This window comes from Diceros bicornis, chromosome 9, assembly GCF_020826845.1.
Source record: "Diceros bicornis minor isolate mBicDic1 chromosome 9, mDicBic1.mat.cur, whole genome shotgun sequence".
Lineage (NCBI taxonomy): Eukaryota > Metazoa > Chordata > Mammalia > Perissodactyla > Rhinocerotidae > Diceros > Diceros bicornis.
The window spans coordinates 9,076,267-9,099,023 of record NC_080748.1 but is presented as its reverse complement, the minus strand read 5'-3'; the positions used below and the strand labels follow the sequence as shown (position 1 = coordinate 9,099,023).

General features: G+C 39.0%; 1 protein-coding gene across 1 annotated transcript in view; it reads right to left on the bottom strand.

Annotated features, from left to right (window-relative positions):
- The window catches only part of ATP8A2 (ATPase phospholipid transporting 8A2), a 508,363-nt gene that overhangs the window by 376,770 nt on the left and 108,836 nt on the right, over positions 1–22,757 (bottom strand). The window contains exons 21-23 of the mRNA XM_058547869.1: positions 21,721–21,860; positions 20,362–20,500; positions 10,934–10,998 (exon numbers count right to left, since the gene is read on the bottom strand). Coding sequence (XP_058403852.1) covers positions 10,934–10,998; positions 20,362–20,500; positions 21,721–21,860 — 344 coding nt within the window. The remainder of the gene's footprint in view (positions 1–10,933; positions 10,999–20,361; positions 20,501–21,720; positions 21,861–22,757) is intronic.

The window sequence follows — 22,757 nt, the reverse complement described above, 5'->3', positions numbered from 1 at the left end:
ATTTATTGTGCGTCAAAGACTTTTCTGAGTACAGGGAGCAGGATTTGAACCCAGCCAGGCATTTCAGAGCCTGCTCCCGTAACCATTATACTATCCGTCATCACCTTTAAGCCTGATGACTGTTAGGTTCCCTGCCATGGGAACAAACAACAGCAAAAGAAACAAAAGAGGAAACTTCTGAGTGGTCCACAGGTGTTCATGGTCACCCTACATGTCATTGCAAAATCCTGTAATGAATCTATTGTATGTTAAAGGTCTAAATTTTACAAAATCAGTCACATCAATGAGATCCTATAGCATTCTGTGCCCTCCTGATTCCTACTTGCCTTTAAATAAGCCAGTGCTAGATATTGTTTATTGATTGACTCTCAGTATCTATTTCCATGCTCTTCCGTTTTTCTCTATATTGCAGGGACTGGAAGGCTAAAAACCACATTTCCCAGACTCCCTTATTGGCAGGATTCTAGATGAATTCTATCAACAAGATACATTTGCTTAAGATTTGGAAGACAGAAAAGAGACAGCCATTCCTCTTCATGCAGAGGAGTATTCCACATTTTACCATCTAGTCCCAGCTTTAAAGGCACAGGGAAGCTGGAACATCAGCAGTGATTTCCTGAAGTCTCCTGCATAGCAGCAACAGTGTCCTGACCTTGGGAATAAAACTGCAGAGGCATGAACTTGAAGCCGACCTAAGACATGCTGACTTCTGCTCCTTCAGCTTTTCCAATAATTTTGCAAGCACCTAATTTCCTGTTTTAACTTCCCTTATACTTGAAACTAGCTTCCATGCCAGTGATTGAGTTAACATCTCTCACCCTCAAACCTTACCCTTCTGTATTCAGCTTGTGATACTAGAGTAGGAACTCTACAATATTCCTGATTTGCCAGCGGGCTAGGCTCTGCCAGTAGGGGGTGCAAGAGAGAGAGAGAGAGAGAAGCTGCCAATCTTGAGACAGATTGGCTCCTCCTATCTGCCTCCTTGTGGGCTTCCTGTCTGCTTGCAATTCCCTTGAGAGTTGCTTCTTCACCCTGCCAGCACAGTTCTTTTCTAGAGCAGATAAATCCAGTTTTCAGATTTTCCAACACTTGCAAAACTATGTTCATTGCCTTCTACCCCAAATATAGAGACACTAGACCAGCAGCATCTCTCTCTCTTCAGAAATCTGAGTATCAGCTTTGAGAGTCCCCTCTTTGAAGTTTAAAAGTCTTAATAATTCCAATCTTTTCCCTTCCCTTCCCTCAGCCCTAGGGATAGTAGCTGCTCCCTTCAGTTGCTACTACAAGGTACCTGAGAGCAGGGCAAACTATGTCCAAAAAAGGGCAAGGTAGTGAATATTTTAGGGTTTGTGAGCCATAAAGCCTCTGTCCCAACTACTCAACTCTACCATTGTAGTGCGAAAGCAGCCATGGCGATGTGTAAATGAATGCGGATGGCTGAGTTCAATAAAACTTTATTTGCAAAAACAGGTGTTGGGTCAGATTTCTCCTGAGGGTTGTAATTTGCCAACCCCTGCCCTCAAGTTCTCTTTTTACACTTTCAGTTACCTAATTAACAACTCGATACTTAATTCACAATTCTTTACATTAAAACCATTCTGTTCAAATAACAAGTATGGTTTTTATCTCCTGATCAGACCTGACTATCACCATTTCCTGCACTGAACTCTGACTGTTCGTGTATTTGGTATCAGAAGTGGTTCTAAGGAACAGTTCAAAGATGGGAAACTGGGATTAACTATTTCTTCTGCTTGTGTTTGAAAACAGTGATGATGATCTTATCACCAGTGGAAAAAAAGATGCTGGTTGTCCATGGCAAGCAGTACCAAAATAGTTGCTTAAATGACCATCTACGATATTCTTTCTTTGCCTTTACAGTCAACCTCCTGCTTCTTCCCTAGAACCCAGAGGTGATACTGACACTCTACCCTAGTATTCTTTTATCCTCATCCAGCTAAGTGTCCCCAGAGTTCTTAAAATCAGAGACAACTGGCCAAGCTCTTGGAGCAGCAAATTGTTACCAAAGGAAAATCCAAGTGGTGCAGACCTTTAAACTTGAAATTAGTGTTTACCAAAGATGATCTGACAGAAGCACAAGGGGATTACTCAAATTCTGCTTCTAGGCATCATGAAGCAACTGATATACCAGACTTGTAAACAACTAGAAAACTGGAGGAAAAAAATGAAACACTTGTTTTCAGACACTGGACAACAAGCAACACAGGACTATGATCTTGAAAGAAGAGAAATTAATGAGGTGAGCTATATGGTAGCTGAGGCTTTCTGACTGGACATAATTTCTGAATTGTGATTCAGGAAAGAAGAAACCAAATAGAATACGATCTTATAACTGGTACGAGGAGACAGAAATTGGAGCTAGAGAATGCTGGCTTGTTGGAATTTGTAGAGCAGCAGGCTGAAGAGGAAGAAACTACACACAGAAAGAACTTAAGAAATCTACAATGATCCCCTTGTTTCTTTGACCAAACACTAAGTTATGCATGTATAGGGTTAGATACTATGAGATTTTGGGGGGGAAATATATATATATAAATGAATAAAAGAACAACTATCAGGTCTATAAAATGAACAATTCCAAGAGCTCATACAAGATTAGGAGATATTTAAGTTCCAACCAGCCATAGTGAAAAACCTGCAGTGAATACCCTGGGTCTTAGGTGGCAGTTACAAAGGGTCTTATTTTGATAGTAAAGCTAAAATAGTTCTAGAGTAAAGGCTACTATAACTTTGGCAGGCCACAAGTAACTGCCTGCCAAAACTCAATATTCTTTAAAGGAAAATAACAGAACCCAGATACTCGGTACCAAAACATTAATAATAACCAGCATACAATAAAAAATTACTAGACACAAAAAATGACAGGAAAATGTGACCTATAACCAAGAGAAAAATTAGCAAATAGAAACGGACCCAGAAATGACAGAGAAATGGAATTACCAGAGGAGGAATTTAAAAGATCTATCATAAATATGTTGAAGGATCTAAAGGAAAATATGAATATAATAAAGAAAAATGGAAGAATCAAGTGGTTCTTAAGTTACAAATTAAAAAACACACAATATTTGACATGTGCAAGTCCTATACACTGAAAACTACAAAGTATTTCTGAGGGAAATTAAAGAAGACTAAGCAAATAAGAGATATACCATGTTCATGGAGTGGAAATCTCAATACCATTAAAACGTCAAATTGCCCCAAATTTATCTATAGCTTTAATGCAGTCTCCATAGAAATCCCAGCAGGCTTTTTGGATAAATCAACAATCTCATCCTAAAATGTATACAGAAGTGCAAAGGTCTTAGAACAACCAAAACAATCTTGAAAAAGAACAAAGTTGGAGGATTTCAAGACCTGCTATAAGGCTACCATAATTAAGACAATGTGGAATTGGGCATAAAGAGAGACATATACATGAATGGAATAAACTAGAGTGTCTAGAAATAGAATCACATATACAGTCAATTGATTTACAACAAAAGTGCCAAGGTAATTCTATGAAGAAATAATAGTATTTTTCACAAATGGTGCTGAAAAAACTAAATATCCATATGGGAAATAAACCGGATGTCAATCTTTACCTCATACCATGCACCAAAAATGAATCATAGACTTAAATTTATAAGCTAAAACTATAAAGCTCCTAGAAGAAAACATAAAAGGAAATCTTTCCAATCTCAGAGTAAGTGCATATTTCTTAGAGCACCAAAGCTCCACTCATACAAATATTTTTAAAAAGAAAGAAAAAGAAAAAAGAAATTGGACTTCAATAAAATTAAAAATGTCTGTTCTTCAAAAGATACTTGTATTCATTTTCTATTGCTGTGTAACACATTACCACAAATTTAGCAGCTTTGAATAAGAACACACATATTAGCTCAGTTTCCATGCAACAGTTTAGCTGAATCTGTGGTTCAGGGTCTCACAAGGATGTAATCAAGTTGTTTGTCAAGCTAGGCTCTCACCTTAAAGCTTGACTGAGGAGGACCTGTTTCCAACCTTCCTCAGGTTGTTGGGCAGAATTCATCTCCTTGCAGTTGTTAGGACCGAGGTCCCAATTTTCTTTCTAGAGGCTGCCTGCAGTTCCTCGCTACATGGCCCTCTCCACAAGCCTTCTCACAATATGGCAGCTTAGTTTGTAAAGCCATCAAGGGAGAAAAGTCTCTCATCAAGTCTGCTAAGATGGAGTCTTATATAGTGTAACATAATCAAGCGAGTGACAGTCCATCACCCTTGCCATATTCCAGTGGTTAGAAGTAAATCACAGGTTCCACACATATTTAAATGGAGAGAATTACACAAAGGTGTGGACACCAGGAGGGAAGAATTGTTGGATGTCACCCTAGGTCTGTCCTTCCTACCACTGTTAAGAAAATATCTCCAATACATATCTCTAACACACGGCTTGTCTCCAGGATACAGAAAGAACTCATCACTAAGACAACATAAAACTAATCCAAAACTGGTCAAGAAACGTGACAGAGACTTCACAAAGAAAGATTTTTTAAATGGCCATTAAGTATAAGAAACATTAATAGTCATCATTAATAGTTACCAGAGAAATGCAAGTTAAAGCCACGATAAGATACCATGACATATCCACTAAAATGGCTAAAATTAAAATGACTGAAAATACCAAATATTGGTGAAGATGTGGAGCAATGGAAATTCTCAGGTAGTACTAGTGGGAGTGTAAAATGGAAACTGACAGTTTCTTATAGAGCTAAATATACATTTTCCTTATGACCCAACAATTCTACTCCTAGGAGTAGAATTGTTTTCCTCCAAAATATACATTTTCCTTATGATCCAACAATTCTAATCCTATGAGTAGAATTGTATTCATCCAAGAAAAATGAAAACGTGTCCACATAAAAACTTGTAAAAAAATGCACACAGAAGCTTTATTCATAATAGTCTCAAACTGGAAATCATTGAAATGTCCCTCAACAGATGAATGGATAAACAAATTATGGTATATCCATACAATGAAATATTACTCAGCAATAAAAATGAATGAACTAACGATACATGCAACAACATAGATGAATATCAAAACAACTATGTTGAATGAAAGAAGTCAGACACAAGCAGAGTCTATTGCTTGGTTTCATTCATATAAAATTCTAAGACAAGCACAATTAATCCATCATGATAGGAGGCAGACCTGTGGTTGCCTAGGGATGAGGAGGGTTGACTGCAAAGGGACAGGAGGGAACTTTTTGGGATAATGGAAATGCTCACATGGTAGAAGTCAATGAATGTTGTAGTCACAGACTCACCAGGTCTCTTCTCACGGAAGTTAGGACAATGGCTGAGAAAGAATACGACCTTAAGAACTAGAAGGGGGACATCTGTACCAATTTGAAGGAATCCAAACCCCTTGACCTCCCAAATCCATTCCCTCTCTTTTGCCAGCAGAAGGGCAAATCCTCTCTCTCTGAGGATAGCCCTACACCATGCCTGTATTGACACTACTTTTAGTACCAGGTTCTGTTTTATTAGTAGGGTGAGGCAAACCAAGAGACCTCTCTTACCCCCATGCAATATTTCAAACGATATAACTTTTTCTCACACACACACACAAAATCCAGAGGGAATCTGCAGATTCTGCTCCTCAAAGTCATCCAGGGACCCACAGTGGCGGAGCAGCTCTGCTGTCCTCGATACAGAGCTTCCTCAATACAATAACTCCCAAAGGGGCTCCAGCTGCTGCCATGTCCAGCCAGCAGAATGGTAAGAGCTGAGAAACCAGGGCAAGGGATTTCCCCTTCAATGGGTAATGCAGAAATGTCCCACCTCACTTCTGTTCACGTTCCACCAGTGAGAATTAAATCTCACGGCCACACCCTGTCACAGGGATGCTGGGAAATGTAGTCTCTGCCATAGATGTCATTAATGAATTTTACATGATTCCATTTTAATTCCTCAGTAGGCATTCCATCAGTGATTATATATACTCATTTCATAAAACTTTGAGTTAAAGAATTAACATTTTGCTCAGAACAAATATATCTTTACCAATACATCCTTCTTTTGATGGCTCATCAAAAATAGGTTTTTTGTATATTCCGTAAGTTAACATGTGGTAGAAACAGCTACACTTTTATCCAAATATGGAACAAATCTCCTAAATTTCATAATTCGTTCAATTACTTGTTTCTTAGAAAACCCTAGCAAGATTTCCTATAGGTCTTCCATCCACATCCATTTTAATTGTTGCCATGTTGTTTTCTCTAGATTATTACAACAAGAAAAACAAAAGCTCCCCAAAGGGCTTGGCACGTTTTATCTTTTACTAACAAATATCAAAAGACATTTATCACTCAATAGCTAGCAGTAGGTTTTGTGAAATTTTAGAGAGTAACTGATTTGAATATTACATGTTTTTTATAAATTGCTGATAAGATTGCAGATTTTTATCCTCATACTCAGGATTCTTAGTTTTTAAAGTCTCTTAAAGTCTCACTAATTCCGATAGTTTCATATTACCGCAGCTAATATTTCAAGATACCATATACATTTAGGGCAAGAGTCATGATTAATGACAATAGCCTTGTGGGTAATTTTGAAATTTGTTTAACTTGTCAGATCTAATCATTGTTTTAAACTCCTCAAGTAGCCAAAGCAAAGCCTGAACTAGCACACACGTCCAGCAACGCAATTGTTGTGGCTTCTGCTTACACGATTATTATCTGAATTCCTTTGTTTTTTTTAATAGGAATCCTTTTAAGCCAGCACCTTGTGAGAGTGAGTTTTCCATAAATCCATTTAACTGCTACACATAAATGGCAATACTTCACAATGAACTAAGAGCAAACAAAAGAGTGGGAGCCCCCAGGGTCAACCCTTCTTACTCCTGGCACTCCATGCTTCTCTCCTCCTACACATTCCTCCCAGACCCATTTCTGGTCAATGTGCAAGAAGTAGTATTGGATGTGCCAGTGCCAAGCCATATATTATCATCAATAAAGCTGATTTCTTAGTACTTTTTTTTAACCTAAATAAAAGAAAATCACATTTTCTTCTAGCATGCTTTTCATCCAGTGCCTCCTGGGGTGCACATGATCACCACCCCCACCCCCGCCCCCAATTCAAAGACCACTGATCTCATCTATATTACAGAGCTTAGATGTTATTTTGGCAACAGCTGAAAAACTCAAAGCAGAGAGATGAATCCCAATCATTTATAAGCATTTGGAGTCCCAGTTTGGAAATTCTTTTTGGTCAAGTGAAGGTGACAGATGCAGCTCTGGGTCTTTGAGGTAAGCCCTCTAATTCCCTCACACTTACATGAGAGATGAAGTAAGGGAAGCCAGGCCCAATGCTTCTAATTCTTGGGCCACTGCCTTTGTCCCTGTCTTGTCTGCTCCATCATCGGAGCCCTGCAACACCGAATGCTCAACGTGGGAGCTCCACCAGGAATCTACTTTATATCTAATTTATTGCCCTAGCACTTTGCTTTTATTCCACACCTACCAAATGAAATTTTAATGAGAATAGGAGTGCCTTTAACCCAACTAAAGAATGAGGGGGAAGAAGAAGGGGAGAAGAAGAGGGGAAGGGAGAGGAGGTAGAAGGACTTTAGTCAAAAATATGGAGTGCCCCTTTGAGTCTGGAACAAAAAAGTACACAGAAATTGCACCTCTGCTCAGCAGATATTGAGTACATTAAAGTCATTATATTAAAAGAGGAAGTTCAAAACTGGTGAAGGAAGAAGCATTGTTAACAGGTTACCAAGGGAAGTCTGGGACACACTCATAAGACGTCCAGTTTGGCCCCACAAATCACTGCTTGGTCTAGGTAAACAAGAAGTCTCAATCTGTGCTACAAGCCTTATAGTGCTATGCAGAGTCCAAGTCCATCTCTTGGATTCCAGAGAACGCTGGTATAAAAGGAAAATACAGGCTCGCTTCCAAGCTACCTTCAGAAAAAAGGCTTATTTTAAGATTGTGGATGCCTTAGAAGTGGAAAACCATCAAGAAACAGGGGCGCTCCAGGCACAGGCAGTCTGGGTGCGCTCACAGGCTATGTGGATTCATCCCCGAGTTTCGGGCATGTCTCTACACCAGCACCCCACTCTCCTCTCTCCCAGTGTGCTGTTTCATCTTCCTCAGTTTTGATCCCCTCCTACTGTCAGCTTGCACTCAGCCCATCATGGTTACCCTAGCCACTACCTCATCGGCATGACCTTTTAAGTAGAAATTCAAGTTGAAAACTGGAAAATTATCTTTAGTTTGTTCACTCATTCATTCAAACATTTACTGAGTAGCTAACGTATGCAAAGCACTGTCTTGGAGGCAGACATGTCCTTTTAAAAAAAAAATTAGACTTTTGCTCCATTGACCTTACATTCTAACAGACTAGAGGGAGACAGAGAAAATATAAAGGTTTCACAAAAACAACCTGATTTAAAAATGCGCAAAGGATTGAATAGACATTTCTCAAAGAATATATACAAATGGCCAATAAGCACATGAAAAGATGTTCAGGGGCCGGCCCGGTGGCACAAGCGGTTAAGTGCGCGTGCTCCGCTGCGGCGGCCGGGGTTTGCCGGTTCAGATCCCAGGCGCACACTGATGCACCGCTTGTCAAGCCATGCTGTGGCGGCATCCCATATAAAGTGGAGAAAGATGGGCATGGATGTTAGCCCAGGGCCAGTCTTCCTCAGCAAAAAGAGGAGGATTGGTAGATGTTAGCTCAGGGCCGATCTTCCTCACAAAAAAAAAAAAAAAGAAAGAAAGAAAAGATGTTTAACATCACTAATCATTGGGGAAATGCAAATCAAAACCACAATGAGATACCCACACCCATCAGGATGGCTACTATCAAAAAAAAAAAAAAAACCCAGAAAATAAGAAGCATTGGCGAGGATGTGGAGAAATTGGAACTCCTGTACACTGTTGGTGGGAATGTAAAATGGTAACATGTAGAAAACAGTACGGTGGTTCCTCAAAAAGTCAAACATAAAATTATCATATGATCCAGCAATTTCACTTCTGGGTACATACCCACAAGAATTGAAGGTTTCAAAGAGTCATTTCTACACTCATGTTCATAGCAGCATTATTCACAACAGCCAAAAGGTGGAAGTGACCCAAGTGTCCATTGACAAATAAATGGGTAAAAAAATGGAATATTATTCAGCCTTTAAAAGGAAGAAAATTCTGACACATGCTGCAATGTGGATGAACCTTGAGGACATTATGCTAAGTGAAATAAGTCAGACACAAAAAGACAAACACTTTATGATTCCACTTACATGAGGTACTTAGAGTAGTCAAATTCACAGAGACAGAAAGTAAAATGGTGGTTGCCAGGGTTTGGCAGGCAGAAAGTGAGGAGTTGTTGTTTAAGGGGTACAGAGTTTTAGTTTTTTTTTTTTTTTTTTTTTTTAAAGATTTTATTTATTTATTTTTCCCCCAAAGCCCCAGTACATAGTTGTCTGTCTTAGCTGCACATCCTTCTAGTTGCTGTATGTGGGACGCGGCCTCAGCATGGCTGGAGGAGTGGCGCCTCGGTGCGCACCCGGGATCCGAACCCGGGCCGCTGGCAGCGGAGCGCACGCACTTAACCGCTAAGCCACGGGGCCGGCCCCAGAGTTTTAGTTTTTTAAGATGGAAAGTGTTCTGGAGATAGATGATGGTGATGGTTGCACAACAACATGAACACATTTAATGCCATTGAACTGCACACATAAAATGGTTAAGATGGTAAATCATATATATTTCACCACAATTTACATATACACATTACTTTAATTATATATATAAATAATCAAATATATTATTTCCAGGGATGAAAAGTTCTGGAGACAAAATAGAGGCGAGTGAAATAGGGAGTGCTGGGGCGACAGGAACGCGTGGGTAGAGGGAGGTTTCCTCACCACTCCAGAGAACAAGCACCAGAGTCAGGAGGACCTGGGAGTTCTGGGCTTCTTGCTGGTAGTGACACAAACAAGGACAAGAGGCACACTGAGACAAATCCTGAAGCTCCCACGCCAGAGAGTGGTACCTTGCCACTGGTGCCTTGGAGGCAGAGACTCTCTCCCTGCCTTTGGAGTCTCAGGACTTTGGAGTCTCAGAAGTAGAAAGCATCTTGGCCTCCACACAGGATTCATGGCCCCGCCAACTCACAAGTAGAGAACTCTCTGTACTAGATCTCCTCCCTTTAAAACTATAACTAACCCTATCATCTGCTCCTAGCACTGGCATTTAAATATACTGCCTAGAAGACTGGCTGTGGGTGCCTGCCAGTAACAAGTCCTTGTTAAAAGTCCTGACAAATGGAATCTCATCGTTCAGCTCATATCTTCATATCGAATCACTTCCCAGGTCACTGGTTACCCTCAAATCAGCTCCCATCCCTGGTCTCATTAGTGGCTTTAGGCCATGACAAGGTGGGTACACGTCCATAAAATGCTCAGAGAACCATGCTGGTCAATTCTCCATGAGCTGGTGGCTTTGGGGTCTTGGGGAATTAAATGCAGATGTATCCTATTACTATATAAGTTTAAACAACTCCTGATATTTGAATGTTATCTTTATTTTAAAGTTTTACTAGAAAGAAAAATCCTGTGAGTCTCCTCAGTAACCAACACTGGAGTTAACCATCACCACTTAACGTAAATCGTAAGAGGAAATTAAACCACACTAAAACTATCTCATTTTAAAGGCACAATTATTTTAAATGCAAAATAAAGTATTATCATGAAGCAACGTTCTAAGCTTACTATTTTGATATTTAAAGATATGACTTTATAACATTCATTCATAAATAAAAACAGAAAACACAAACTAGTTTTATAGCTGTTTTTTAGTAAAAAACCCAAAAAACAAAAAACCTGATTATCAGTAGTAGAAACAAAGAGTTTTAATACAATTATATCAAATACAACTTTTGAAAAGCTACTTACATCCAAAGAATCCTCCTTCAGTAGGATAAGGGCCATATTCTGTGACACCAACCGGCAGGAGTATCCTAAAGTGGAAGGAGGGACAACGCAGGTGAATTTATCGTTCCTTCCATGAACTCAGCATTTTCAGTGGTTATTTGAAGTCAGCCTCCCTTCTTATATCTTCCTTATTAGCATTTTAAGCCTATTGGTTCATACAGAGGAACTGTGCAGGAGTCAGGATAGGAAAAGTGAGTTTAAATTGATTTTGATTCTTGCAGACAGCTTGAATAGAACTGGTTGGGAAGGTCTTTATAACTAATGGCTAAAATAAATACTTGTCAATTTTCTGAGGGTTTTTCTTTATCCTTGTCATCCTTGTATAACATTAGGATAAGCCTTGGATTATCTAAAATAACAGCAAACACTTTAGGAAGACAAATGGAATCTAATGGTGTTCCTAAATCAGCATCAACATGCCTATCGTAATAGCAAGATCCCTCATTTGCTTTTTTAAAAAGTAGGTAATTCTCATGACAGATTTCAATGGAATACTATTATACATTGAGGGAGTCACTTTTCCTACCAAAGGTTCAAAGCAATCCTCATTTCAAGAATTAAAGCTGAGTTTAAAAAAACTTTGTTTTAGAACAAAAGTATTCCAATACTAATTCTTATCAACATTTTCCATCACATTTTTAAATAAACTTATCTCTATAGGTTATGCAAGATACTCTTTTGTACTTTTCCTCCCAGAAGGTGAAATATATTTTCTATGACACTTTTTCCTACCCAGGCTTTGCCATCTACCCGGGGACAGCTGGAGACACTCAGTGACACCATAGACCAAGAGGAGAGCCTCTCCTGATTCCTCCCCTTCAAATCCACACACTCTGGGCAGAAGGCGGCTCCAGCAAATCCCAAGACGAAGGGTGTTTGTCAGGGCTCCAGCCTTTCTTGCAAATCACCCTCCCACCTCTCAGCGCCCCTTGAGAGAGTTGGCATTAACATGTGCTTTTCACTAACCTCCCTCTCAATTGATCTCATTGAAAAAAGGCAAGAAAAGAAAAATGGCCCTCACAATCAGCTTTTTTCTCAGCACCTTCAAATAACGGATCAATGATTACAGAAACATGAACCAAATCAGCACGTAGAATTCCAACCTGTAAGCAAGTACGTATGTGACAGTCTCAAGGCAGGGCCTTTACCAGTGCTGCTCCTAAAGCAAGGAGGACCCTGGGCTCTCCTCCGCAGATCAGCTCAAGTCTGCATTCCCACAAATGCCATGTTTAACTAGAGACAAGGAGATAGGCGTTTAACTAATAAGTCAAAAAACTGCAACATTTACGTGCTCAATTCTACTCGTCGGGTCCTTTTTCCATCCTGAAGAAACCCTACTAAAAGGTACAAAACAGAATTCAAAACAGACAAAAATTAAGAATAAGAAAAATGTTGGGGTTATTTGGGGGGAGGAACAATAAGTATTTTTGCTTATTTTGGAATACACAAAGTATATCCTCTGATTGCCATTTGAGAGGAATATTTTGTAAACCACCTCAGAACACAAATTTTAAAGCACAAAATTATGGCTTTTAATCCAAATGTTATTTTTTTAAAGCAATACCATAAAGATATCATCCAGGCTGTAAACAATAGTTACCTCAAGGGAATGAGATTATTTTGCTTATTAAAACAATCACATAATATTTTAAAAAATAAAACAAACTGAATAATTTAAAATCACAATACCACATGGGCAAATACTTGTTAAAACTCTAAGACAAAAAAGAGGCAGGAAACAAGAAATCATTTTCCATATATTTTCAAACCTGTTCAAGTCTGTATTTTAACAATAGTCATGAGTAAAAAAGAGACTTTCCCAGAATGCCATTGAAAGTTCTGCATGGTAGGATGGAAATAACTGAACTCTTTGTTTCCCATTAAAATTTTGCAAATGTATTCTTCCTTCCTATAAGTTCTTAGACTAGGCCCAGAAGGGAGGTCTATATTTTATTTTCATTGACAAAAGAGGATATTGCAACTTTAAACATTTCACTCTATGTTAGGCTTACTCTTTATCTCCAGAGACTTCCAGCAACTTCATGCATATAGACTGTTACAAATTTAGTATAACGAATGCAAAAGGATTTGCTGGTAGTTTTTGATTTGCACAACAGCTGCAGAAGCGAGCTGTAATTTTTAAGCCCTGGCTTGCTGCTTTATTTTATATTTTTCAATTTAAGCAAAATACCATTTGACAACTGAAGCTGCACAAAGATAGTATGGAAAAAGTCTAGTATTTTTCTAGCCATTGCAGGGAGAGGGAAATAAATAAAACCACTGACACTTTCATGAATTTAAATATATAAAACTAAAGGTTTTTGAGAAGAAACAGGTTCTTTTTTTTTTTTTAATTTGGAAAATGAAGCAAGATTTTGCTTAGAGAATTACCACACAGAACACTCGCTCTAGATAGACCCTGAAAGTTTAACACAGTTAATTGTGACTTAGCTAATGTGGCAAATTAAATTATGTCCATCCAAGTTTGGTCTGCTTGATTTCTAATGTTTTTGGATAAAATGAGATCAACTCCTGGAGAAGAGCCAGGTATGAAATGTCAATCCACACTTGTAAATTGAGGTCTAGTTCTTTAATCTCGCAATCTAACAGGACGACCATAAAATGACTGAGAAGAAAACCTCTGGGATTTCACTTTTTACTACAGCTGAAATTAACAGCACACTACAGAAGTGTTTAGTCTTTCTACTACCTGAGTATAATCAACATTCAAAGAAATCAAAATATTACAGTCTATGGTACTTACAGCAGGACTTGATTTTAAGACAATAAAATAACAATTCACACTAGAAAATATTACCAAACCAAATCTCTCAGATCTTGCAATCAGTATCTCTTATTTTTGAGGTAAGCTCATATTGTCAAAGACATCCAAATCCAGATGTCTTGGGAGATATTTTTGGAAGGGTTGGGAACAATTTATCCTTACTAACCATACATCCTAGGATCAGATTAATCAAGCCATCCATCACCAGGATTCAACATGTTTCCAACCCTCAATAAGTATGTTGTTGGTTCTAAATATTTTCAGAGAAACTGCTCAATCACTATTTGAGTGTGAGTGTATGAACACACTGCTAGACATCAGGAATGGATGATGAAAGATGGTACTCTTAATCCATTCCACATGGGGTCAAAGCAGCCAGAACAGAGTTCTTCATCATCCAGAGAAGCAGGAAGCTGAAGCCTCATCCACAGAACCGCACACCTGGGCACCATTCCCTCTAGATCCTTCCGACCCTTCTCAGGAAGGCTCCGTCACACAGAACACACTGCCTAAGCCTTCCTCATGATCTTCCCCACCTCACCCCCACATTGGGCGATCCTGACCCATTCTATGCTCAGTCTTTTTTTTTTAAAACAAATTCTTGAAGGCTCCAGTTTTAAACCTATGGCACTGTGAAGCCTCCCCTGGTCTTTTTCAGCTCAGATATCTTTCCTGGGGGCAATGAGCATCCAGCACCCCAGTTACGTGCTCAGGTTTTCAGCACTCTCACACCTGTGAGAATATAAAACTTACGTAAAGGACTTAGCACAGTATGTGGCACACTATAGCTAACATTTACTGAGTAACTATTAACTATTATTAACACTTAATGTCTATACTGCACAATTAGTGCTTTCTCATCTATTTCATTCTCTAATTTGTCTCAGAATTAACTCATGCCCCTAAAATTAGGGAATGTAAGTTCCCCAAGCCTATAGTGGAGCATATGGCAACAATGCTAGCTGCAGGTAATCAAGAAATAAAATGTCTGACTCTTCTATGAAAAACAAAATTAAGATTGTGAATGCCACCAAACAACGCTCCAGCTTCACCCGAGAATGGGGACTCGTCTGTCTCCTAATGGGCAAGGCAATCTATAGGCAATGATAGGATGGGCGAGCAATATATTTACTCACTTAAAAAAATTAAACTTCTAGGACTATAAGAAATGGTTTAAAAGTATCAAATGATGGGTAACAAAATGCAGGGGGAGGGGCAGCAGAATTCCAACTCAGAAATGATTTACAATAAAAGCTACTTCCAATTTAATGACTTTAAAATGGAATACTAGGATTTTGTTCTCACTCATCCTACATCCATTAGAAAAAAATTATAGACTCCAAAAACTTCACATTTATTGTCTAAGTATTTAATAGATGTTTTATCCAGTGGTAATAAGGAAATGACAACTACATGATTCACAAAGGCTACAGCTGAAATTTCACTTTAGACTAGCCGATGCCAAATTTTTAACCTAAAAAAAAAAAATTGTCAACTCCTTAAAACACAGCTAGTTAACATAAATTCAAGCACAGCGCAGCAGGATTCTGGCATCATGCCAGTTCTAAACTACCTAAAACCCACAGCCAAGATGACTGTATCTACATAACACTCCCAGGCTCCTAAGAGATACAAATATCCTGGACCTTCATTTGACTAGTTATACTTACTTTCAAGGTATGAACTAAAAGTTACACTTTAAAGAAAAATTCTCAAACTATGATAGATAGATAGATAGACCAAATGCTAAAGACAGCCAACAACCCCACACACCAAACATACCAAATGTCGCCTCTAAAGGTGATCTCTTATTACATGCACCACTAAGAAAATGTTGCCAATTAAAATTGAGTCAATTGAGTCAATAATCATAAGATATCCCAATTTCAGAAACTTTAAAATATAAAAATAATGTGCATCTTAGAATGGATGAACCTTTCTCCCCGTCTTCTAACTTAAATTTCAAAGAATAGTTTTTGTGAAAGCCATGTGAACCTGTTTAAAATGAGCTTTGCACCAGACGTCAAGAGCCCTGAGACCTGGTACTAGTCTGGTCATTAAGTAGAGCACGGCCTCTGTAAACTCTGAATTTCCCCCCAAGCTATAAGACCATTCATGTGTAAAGACCAAAGACAGTGTTCAGAAAGCCCTCCCAGCATGGGACCTGATACTCAGCAGACACTCTGTTAATTTGCTCTCTTTTCCTTATTCCATCTTGAGGTAGAACTGCTAGACACTTGATCTTCTTCCCCAAATATGGTCTGGGTACCCTAAAAACGCACATAGAATGCACTACAATGTACAGCACATCCACTAAGTATTACGGGAGACAGACGAACGATGTTGCATATTACCGAGGGTATGAAGAATATACAATTAGAACACAGGCTTACAGTCCATACTGTGCCTGGAGCATGACCCCGTGCTGCTTATAGCTGTCACCTGTGGTCTGACACAGACAAGTCTAATAAAATGTCTGGATGGCTACACGCTGCTGAGCCTTCTGCATCACTTGTAGGCTCAACAGATATCCTAAACCAGAAAATGACATTTAATCCCTCAACATCACCCAGGGTAACAAACTTGAGTTCTGAATGCAAAGTGAAAAAATAATTCAGATACAGCTCTTTCAAAGAACATCAGTTTCCTTGCCATTGGAAGCATATTTAGTAACACCAAAGATATGTTTGAATTCTACTGCTACACTACTAAAAATGCAAGTAGAGAAAAACTCCAGGATAAATATATGACTTTGGCAAAGTCTTCAGCTTATAAGTAGGAGGCATCATCTTCTAGTGGTTCTGAGGAGCACTCACTAAAAAAGATCAATTTTAAAATCTATCTAATGGATATGAGTGCTTTTGGAGCCAAACTACAAATGTTCCTATACCTTCTTTGAAAACAGCACAAAATAATATAACCGTTAAACAACTGGACCGGTATCAACTATCGCATAAGGCTCACAGAAGCCTCACTGGTGTAAGTCAAACTTTCCTTCAGGATTTATAACCCATTTGGGTTTTCTGGGTTGATTTTCAGCCCTTTGCTTTCACCTGTGTTTATTCTAAACTTAGCTAGACCCTGATAAGCTCAGGTATATCAAAACAAACAAGTAGGAAAAGGGGTGTGTGTGCTCCCCGAGGGTGGGGTGATTGGCTAAGCAGCGGTGAGAGAGGGCAGTGGCCCTTTTCCAGCCAGTGCACTATCAGCACACTCATGCTCGCTTCTCACAGCAAACACAGGAAAGCAATTCAGGAAGTTAAGTCCGGGGCCAGGGGCATAAAAAGGCCGCTCGTTCAGCAGGAACACTCAAGATCTGGAAAACTAAGAAAGCTTATCACTACATTTCAATCTTAACTTGAGGAGTTACCCACTTCTTTCATAGCACTCTAAGAGAGCAGAAAGTATACCCCTAAAATTTTTTTTTTTGTGTGAGGAAGATCAGCCCTGAACTAACATCCATGCTAATCCTCCTCTTTTTGCTGAGGAAGACCGGCTCTGAGCTAACATCTATTGCCAATCCTCCTCCTTTTTTTTTCCCCAAAGCCCCAGTACATAGTTGTATGTCATAGTTGCACATCCTCCTAGTTGCTGTATGTGGGACGCAGCCTCAGCATGGCCAGAGAAGCAGTGCGTCAGTGCGCAGCCGGGATCCGAACCCGGGCCGCCAGTAGCGGAGCACGCGAACTTAACCACTAAGCCACGGGGCCGGTCCTACCCCTAAATTTGAAGTAAGTATTTCAGGACAGCAGTCAACTTTATGTGCCCTACATGAACAAGAGGAGCCACATAACAATAGCAGGTGTTTTGTTGTTGTTGTTGGTAGTACCGTCAAATCGATTCCCACTACTAGTGACCCTGTGGACACCAGAGCAGAACCCTGCCCGGTCTTTTCACACCATCCTCTCACCTTCCTGAGCTATATCAGACAATGCTCTGCTGCTATTCACAGGGTTTTCACAGCCAACTTTATGGAACTGGGTTGCCAGGTCCTTCTTCCTAGTCTGTCTTAGTCCGGAAGCTCTGCTGAAAGCTTTCCACCATGGGTGACCCTGCTGGTATTTGAAATCCTGGTGGCATAGCTGTCAGCATCACAGCAACACACAGCCACCACGGTATGACAACTGACAGACAGGTGCTATGGTTCCCTGAGCCAGAAATAAACCTGGGCCAGATATTTTTTTTTTTTTTGAGCATTTCAAGAAGATATTTATTGTAGTAACATTGGTTTATAACATTGTAAAAATTTCAGGTGTACATCATTGTACTTCTATTTCTGCATAGATTACATCATGTTCACCACCAAAATACTAATTACAATCCATCACCACACACATGTACCGAATTATCACTTTCACCCTCCTCCCTCCCCCCTTCCCCTCTGGTAACCACCAATCCAATCTCTGTCCCTATGTGTTTGTTTATTATTGTTATTATCTACTACTTAATGAAGGAAATCATACGGTATTTGACCTTCTCCCTCTGACTTATTTCACTTTGCATTATACCCTCAATGTCCATCCACGTTGTCACAAATGGCTGGATTTCATCGTTTCTTATGGCTGAGTAGTATTCCATTGTGTATATATACCACATCTTCTTTATCCATTCGTCCCTTGATGGGCACTTAGGTTGCTTCCAAGTCTTGGCTATTGTGAATAACGTTGCAATGAACACAGGGGTGCATGTACCTTTGCAAATTAGTGTTTTCAAGTTCTTTGGATAAATACCCAACAGTGGAATAGCTGGATCATATGGTAGTTCTATCCTTGCTTTTTTGAGGAATCTCCATACTGTTTTCCATAGTGGCTGCACCGGTTTGCACTCCCACCAGCAGTGTATGAGAGTTCCCTTCTCTCCACATCCTCTCCAACACATGTTGTTTCCTGTCTTGTTAATTATAGCCATTCTGATGGGCGTGAGGTGATATCTCATTGTAGTTTTGATTTGCATTTCCCTGATAGTTAGTGATTTTGAACATCTTTTCATGTGTCTGTTGGCCATCTGTATATCTTCTTTGGAGAAATGTCTGTTCAGGTCTTTTGCCCATTTTTTAATTGGGTTGGTAGTTTTGTTGTTGTTGAGATGCATGAGTTCTTTATATATTTTGGAGATTAAGCCCTTATCAGATGTATGGTTTGCAAATATCTTCTCCCAATTGTTAGGTTGTCTTTTCATTTTGTTGATGGTTTCCTTTGCTGTGCAGAAGCTTTTTAGTTTGATGTAGTCCCATTTGTTTATTTTTTCTATTGTTTCTCTTGAATCCTGGGCCAGATATTAACCACTAGACCACGAGCACTGGCTAGCAGGTGTTTTAGGCCAAATTTACATAGGCAATACCTGAAGGGCCAATGTATATACATATAGAGAGAGACATTATATTAAACGCAAATGTATTACCCTTCATTTATAAAAATGTTGCCAACATCACCAAGGGCTATAAGCTATGGGTTTTTACTTTCTAGTAGCAGTGACGAGTCTTCACAGAAACATCATCACACTTTTCTCCAAAAACATGTATTTGAGAGACAACTAGCATGAATGGATGGGCAAAATCTATAACTGATGCTTCAGAGACTGTTGATGAATCACATGTCATTAACATCTTGAGATGTTAATTTCAGTTGTTTGGGAACCCAAATTCCATTTGATTAGCTACAGCCTTCATAAGAAATGATTAAATAGCTTTTGTCTATTAAAAAAAAATGAAATTCATCCCAGACAGTAGGTATTGTCTAATTCCAAAGACAGAGAGCTAAATCCAAAGAGGAAGCTTAAGGAAAGGGGCACCACTGAATTCAGTTCGTAATATTCCAAGGAGACTACTCGGGACAGGACAACAGTCACTTATATTTCAATGTTGTGGTATGTTTCTTTCTAAAGTGAGCTGTGACATAGTCTATTGCCATAAATACCTTATAAGTCATGTAGTCCTTACATATTCATTTTATCACATACACACCAGGGCTTGTTACACCATAAAGGTGACAGAAGTACCAGATAATTTTAAAATAATTCAAATAATAAAAATTAGATTTTCTTTTAATTGTAGTTTCAACTCCTTTTCAAACTTAAAATGTGCCTCTTTAACACTAATGAAGTTATTCGGACTTAAATTCCGTTTCTTCAATTTTCATTTCTGTGATGCCTAGCAAGCAAAGAGGTTGCCAACCCAGATGGGGGAGGAAAAGATACAAGACTCTTAGAGAAACCTACTAATTGATAAAATCATTGAAATGGTTATATTATATAAAATAATAATGCATAAACTCAGTGAAAACATGCTCTTAGTCTCTTAGACTAAAATTTTGTGAAGAAAGTAATAAGAAAATTGAAGCTGTCACCTCTTGAATTCTATATCCTATATAAGTGTGTTTAATACTTTTTAGGAAGAGGTAATAGTTTTGATGTTTATAACAGGCAGATAATGCTCATAAGAGCATCTTCACTTGGTTTCAGTAAACTTTTCTTAGCCTTATGAATGAAGAGTTCTATAAAACGTCATCTGTCAATGCATTTGAGGAACCCTGAGGCACTTGTACAAAACAGTTTAAAAACATAATACAAACACTAGCATCAGGAAATTATTTTTAAAATTAATTACCTATATTAATTGCAGTTTCTTGTTTGTCTCCTGTCAACACCCAGATTTTAATTTCTGCCTTCAACAGAGTTGCTATGGTTTCTGGAACACCCGCCTGAAGGCGATCTTCTATGGCTGTGGCTCCAAGTAAGAGTAAATTCTGGATTGAAAAATATCTTCAATTAAAGATCAGTACATAGTTAAAAGCAGCATTAATGACAAACTGACAAAACAAAGGCAGTCAAAATGTTCTGAGACAAGGATCTTATTTCTTCTACATTAAACCTTTGTCTGCAGATAATGATATCTAGATATGTGACATTTCAAAACTATTGACAATGTTAGAACCACTTCATACACACAGGCACTCATCATTTACTCATCATTTATTTCTCAGTACATGGGCATGTTAGAAGAGAAATCATCTGGCAGTAAGCTTATGGCCAAGTTATCCTGAGGATATTAACAGTACGTGACCCCCTTCCCCACTCCACTAATGAGCAAAGTATTATGTTATAGTTAACACATGAGAAAAACTGATTCAATGATAAGAAACTGATCTCATCTGAAACTGATTCAATTGATGAGAAAAGCCAACTACCTCGTGAGCAGCCACCATGTGCCTAGAGCCGCACGGGCATGTCACCTATTTAATAGCTCATTTCTGATTTTAAAAGTAATTTTGGATATTTCCAGTAAGGCAGGGCCAAAAAAACACTTGAATTAGGTTCTACTCCTACCCAAAGTTCCATTAAAATGATGAACAAGTGAATATAAAATTCAAACAAACACTGAGCATAAAAAAGCAAAAGAGAATTAAAAAAAAACACACAAAAAAGTAATGAAAAAGCAAACAAGTGATGACTTGAGAGTTATAGAAACCGGAAAATGGATGGACCAGTGGTTGCTGATATGAAACAGAAAAAGTTGAAATCCAGCTCCCACATTTGAGGGAACCCAATACATGGAAAGCTACCTAATGCCTCGGGATAAACTGAAAAGAACAACAACAACAACAAAAATCAAAGTAGGCAATATGGAGCAGCAATGGCAAGGCTTAAATATTATCAGAATAAGTAAGTGTGAAAATTCTTAGAATATACAATGTCCAACTAGCCCATGTACTCGATTACACAGGGAACTCAATAGGGTAAACCAATCTCATTAAACCTAATCTTAGGCAAACCCAGAAAGTCATTGATACTGTTTTTGACCTGATACTTCCTAAGATATCATTAATGCTTAGCTGAGAATGGCTAGACCTTTCAATAGCCCATAAAAACTAAGTGTTTCCCAAAGCAAAGTAAGAAACAATTAAAAGCTAATGGTTAATTAAGATACAAGAAAAGAGCACGTAATGACTACACCATGTGCAATTACCTTCTCAATGATCTCATAACACTCTTCCAACCGTTGAGCTCTGTCTTTCAATATGGTACTGGCTTCTTTATAGACTTTCAGCCACTCCTCATACTCACTCTCAGAGAGGTCAGCGTAAGCCACACAGAGAGTCCGTAAGCCTGCAAAACAGCCACAGTGTATCCCAGTGATGCCACTAGTGATGGGGGCAAGCAGGATATCCTACCTCCTAGGTGACATCATGTGGCTCCATTTTATACCAGCATGCAAAAAAAAAATTAAAGAAACCATCCACATTTTAGGTCACTCTAATTCAACCTCCACACACCTAAAAAGGGAATTTAAAAACAACTCTACAGTATTTTAATATAAACTACCTCTTCTATAAATTTGAGAGTACATGAGAGGCCATGGGAGTGAATTCCCTGCAGTTGGGAAGCACAGGAGCTGTGCACGATCCACATGCACGTGTGCCGGAGGCAGGTATCAGCAAGCAGAGGAGGCAGGAAGTACGTTTCAACACAGCAATAAAAGCCCAATGTGTTATCATGTGAACTATCCAGGCCTTCAAGGAGTCACAACTCTGTGTGTGTGTGTGCGCGCGTGCATGTGTGCGCGCATGCACGTGTGTGCTACCATGCAGCCATAGGAACGCACGAAGGCAAGAAAGCAGCAGTCACCACTTAAGCAAGGGTCCAGCATCCATCACATTCACTTGCAGGAAAACCTGACAAAGGCTTTAAACAGTGTTGTTTAAAGCCTTTCAGAGAATTCCTTTCCTGTTCTTTATGGGTTCAACAAATTATTATTTCCTTCAGTCACAGATAAGCCATTGTCATAAGGATAACAAGAGAGGAACAGGGAAATAACAACAGGAGTTTTCTGAGAAACGAAATGATAACTACAAGATGATTGCACATATTGTCAGCTGGCCTGCCTTTTCCCTCTGGACTTCTGGTTAAGAGTTCATAGAGTCATATATAGGTAACTGAGTATGCACTTTGCCACACATGTTGTTACTGTCATAGGCACAGAATGTGGAGGGTAGGGACAGCGGT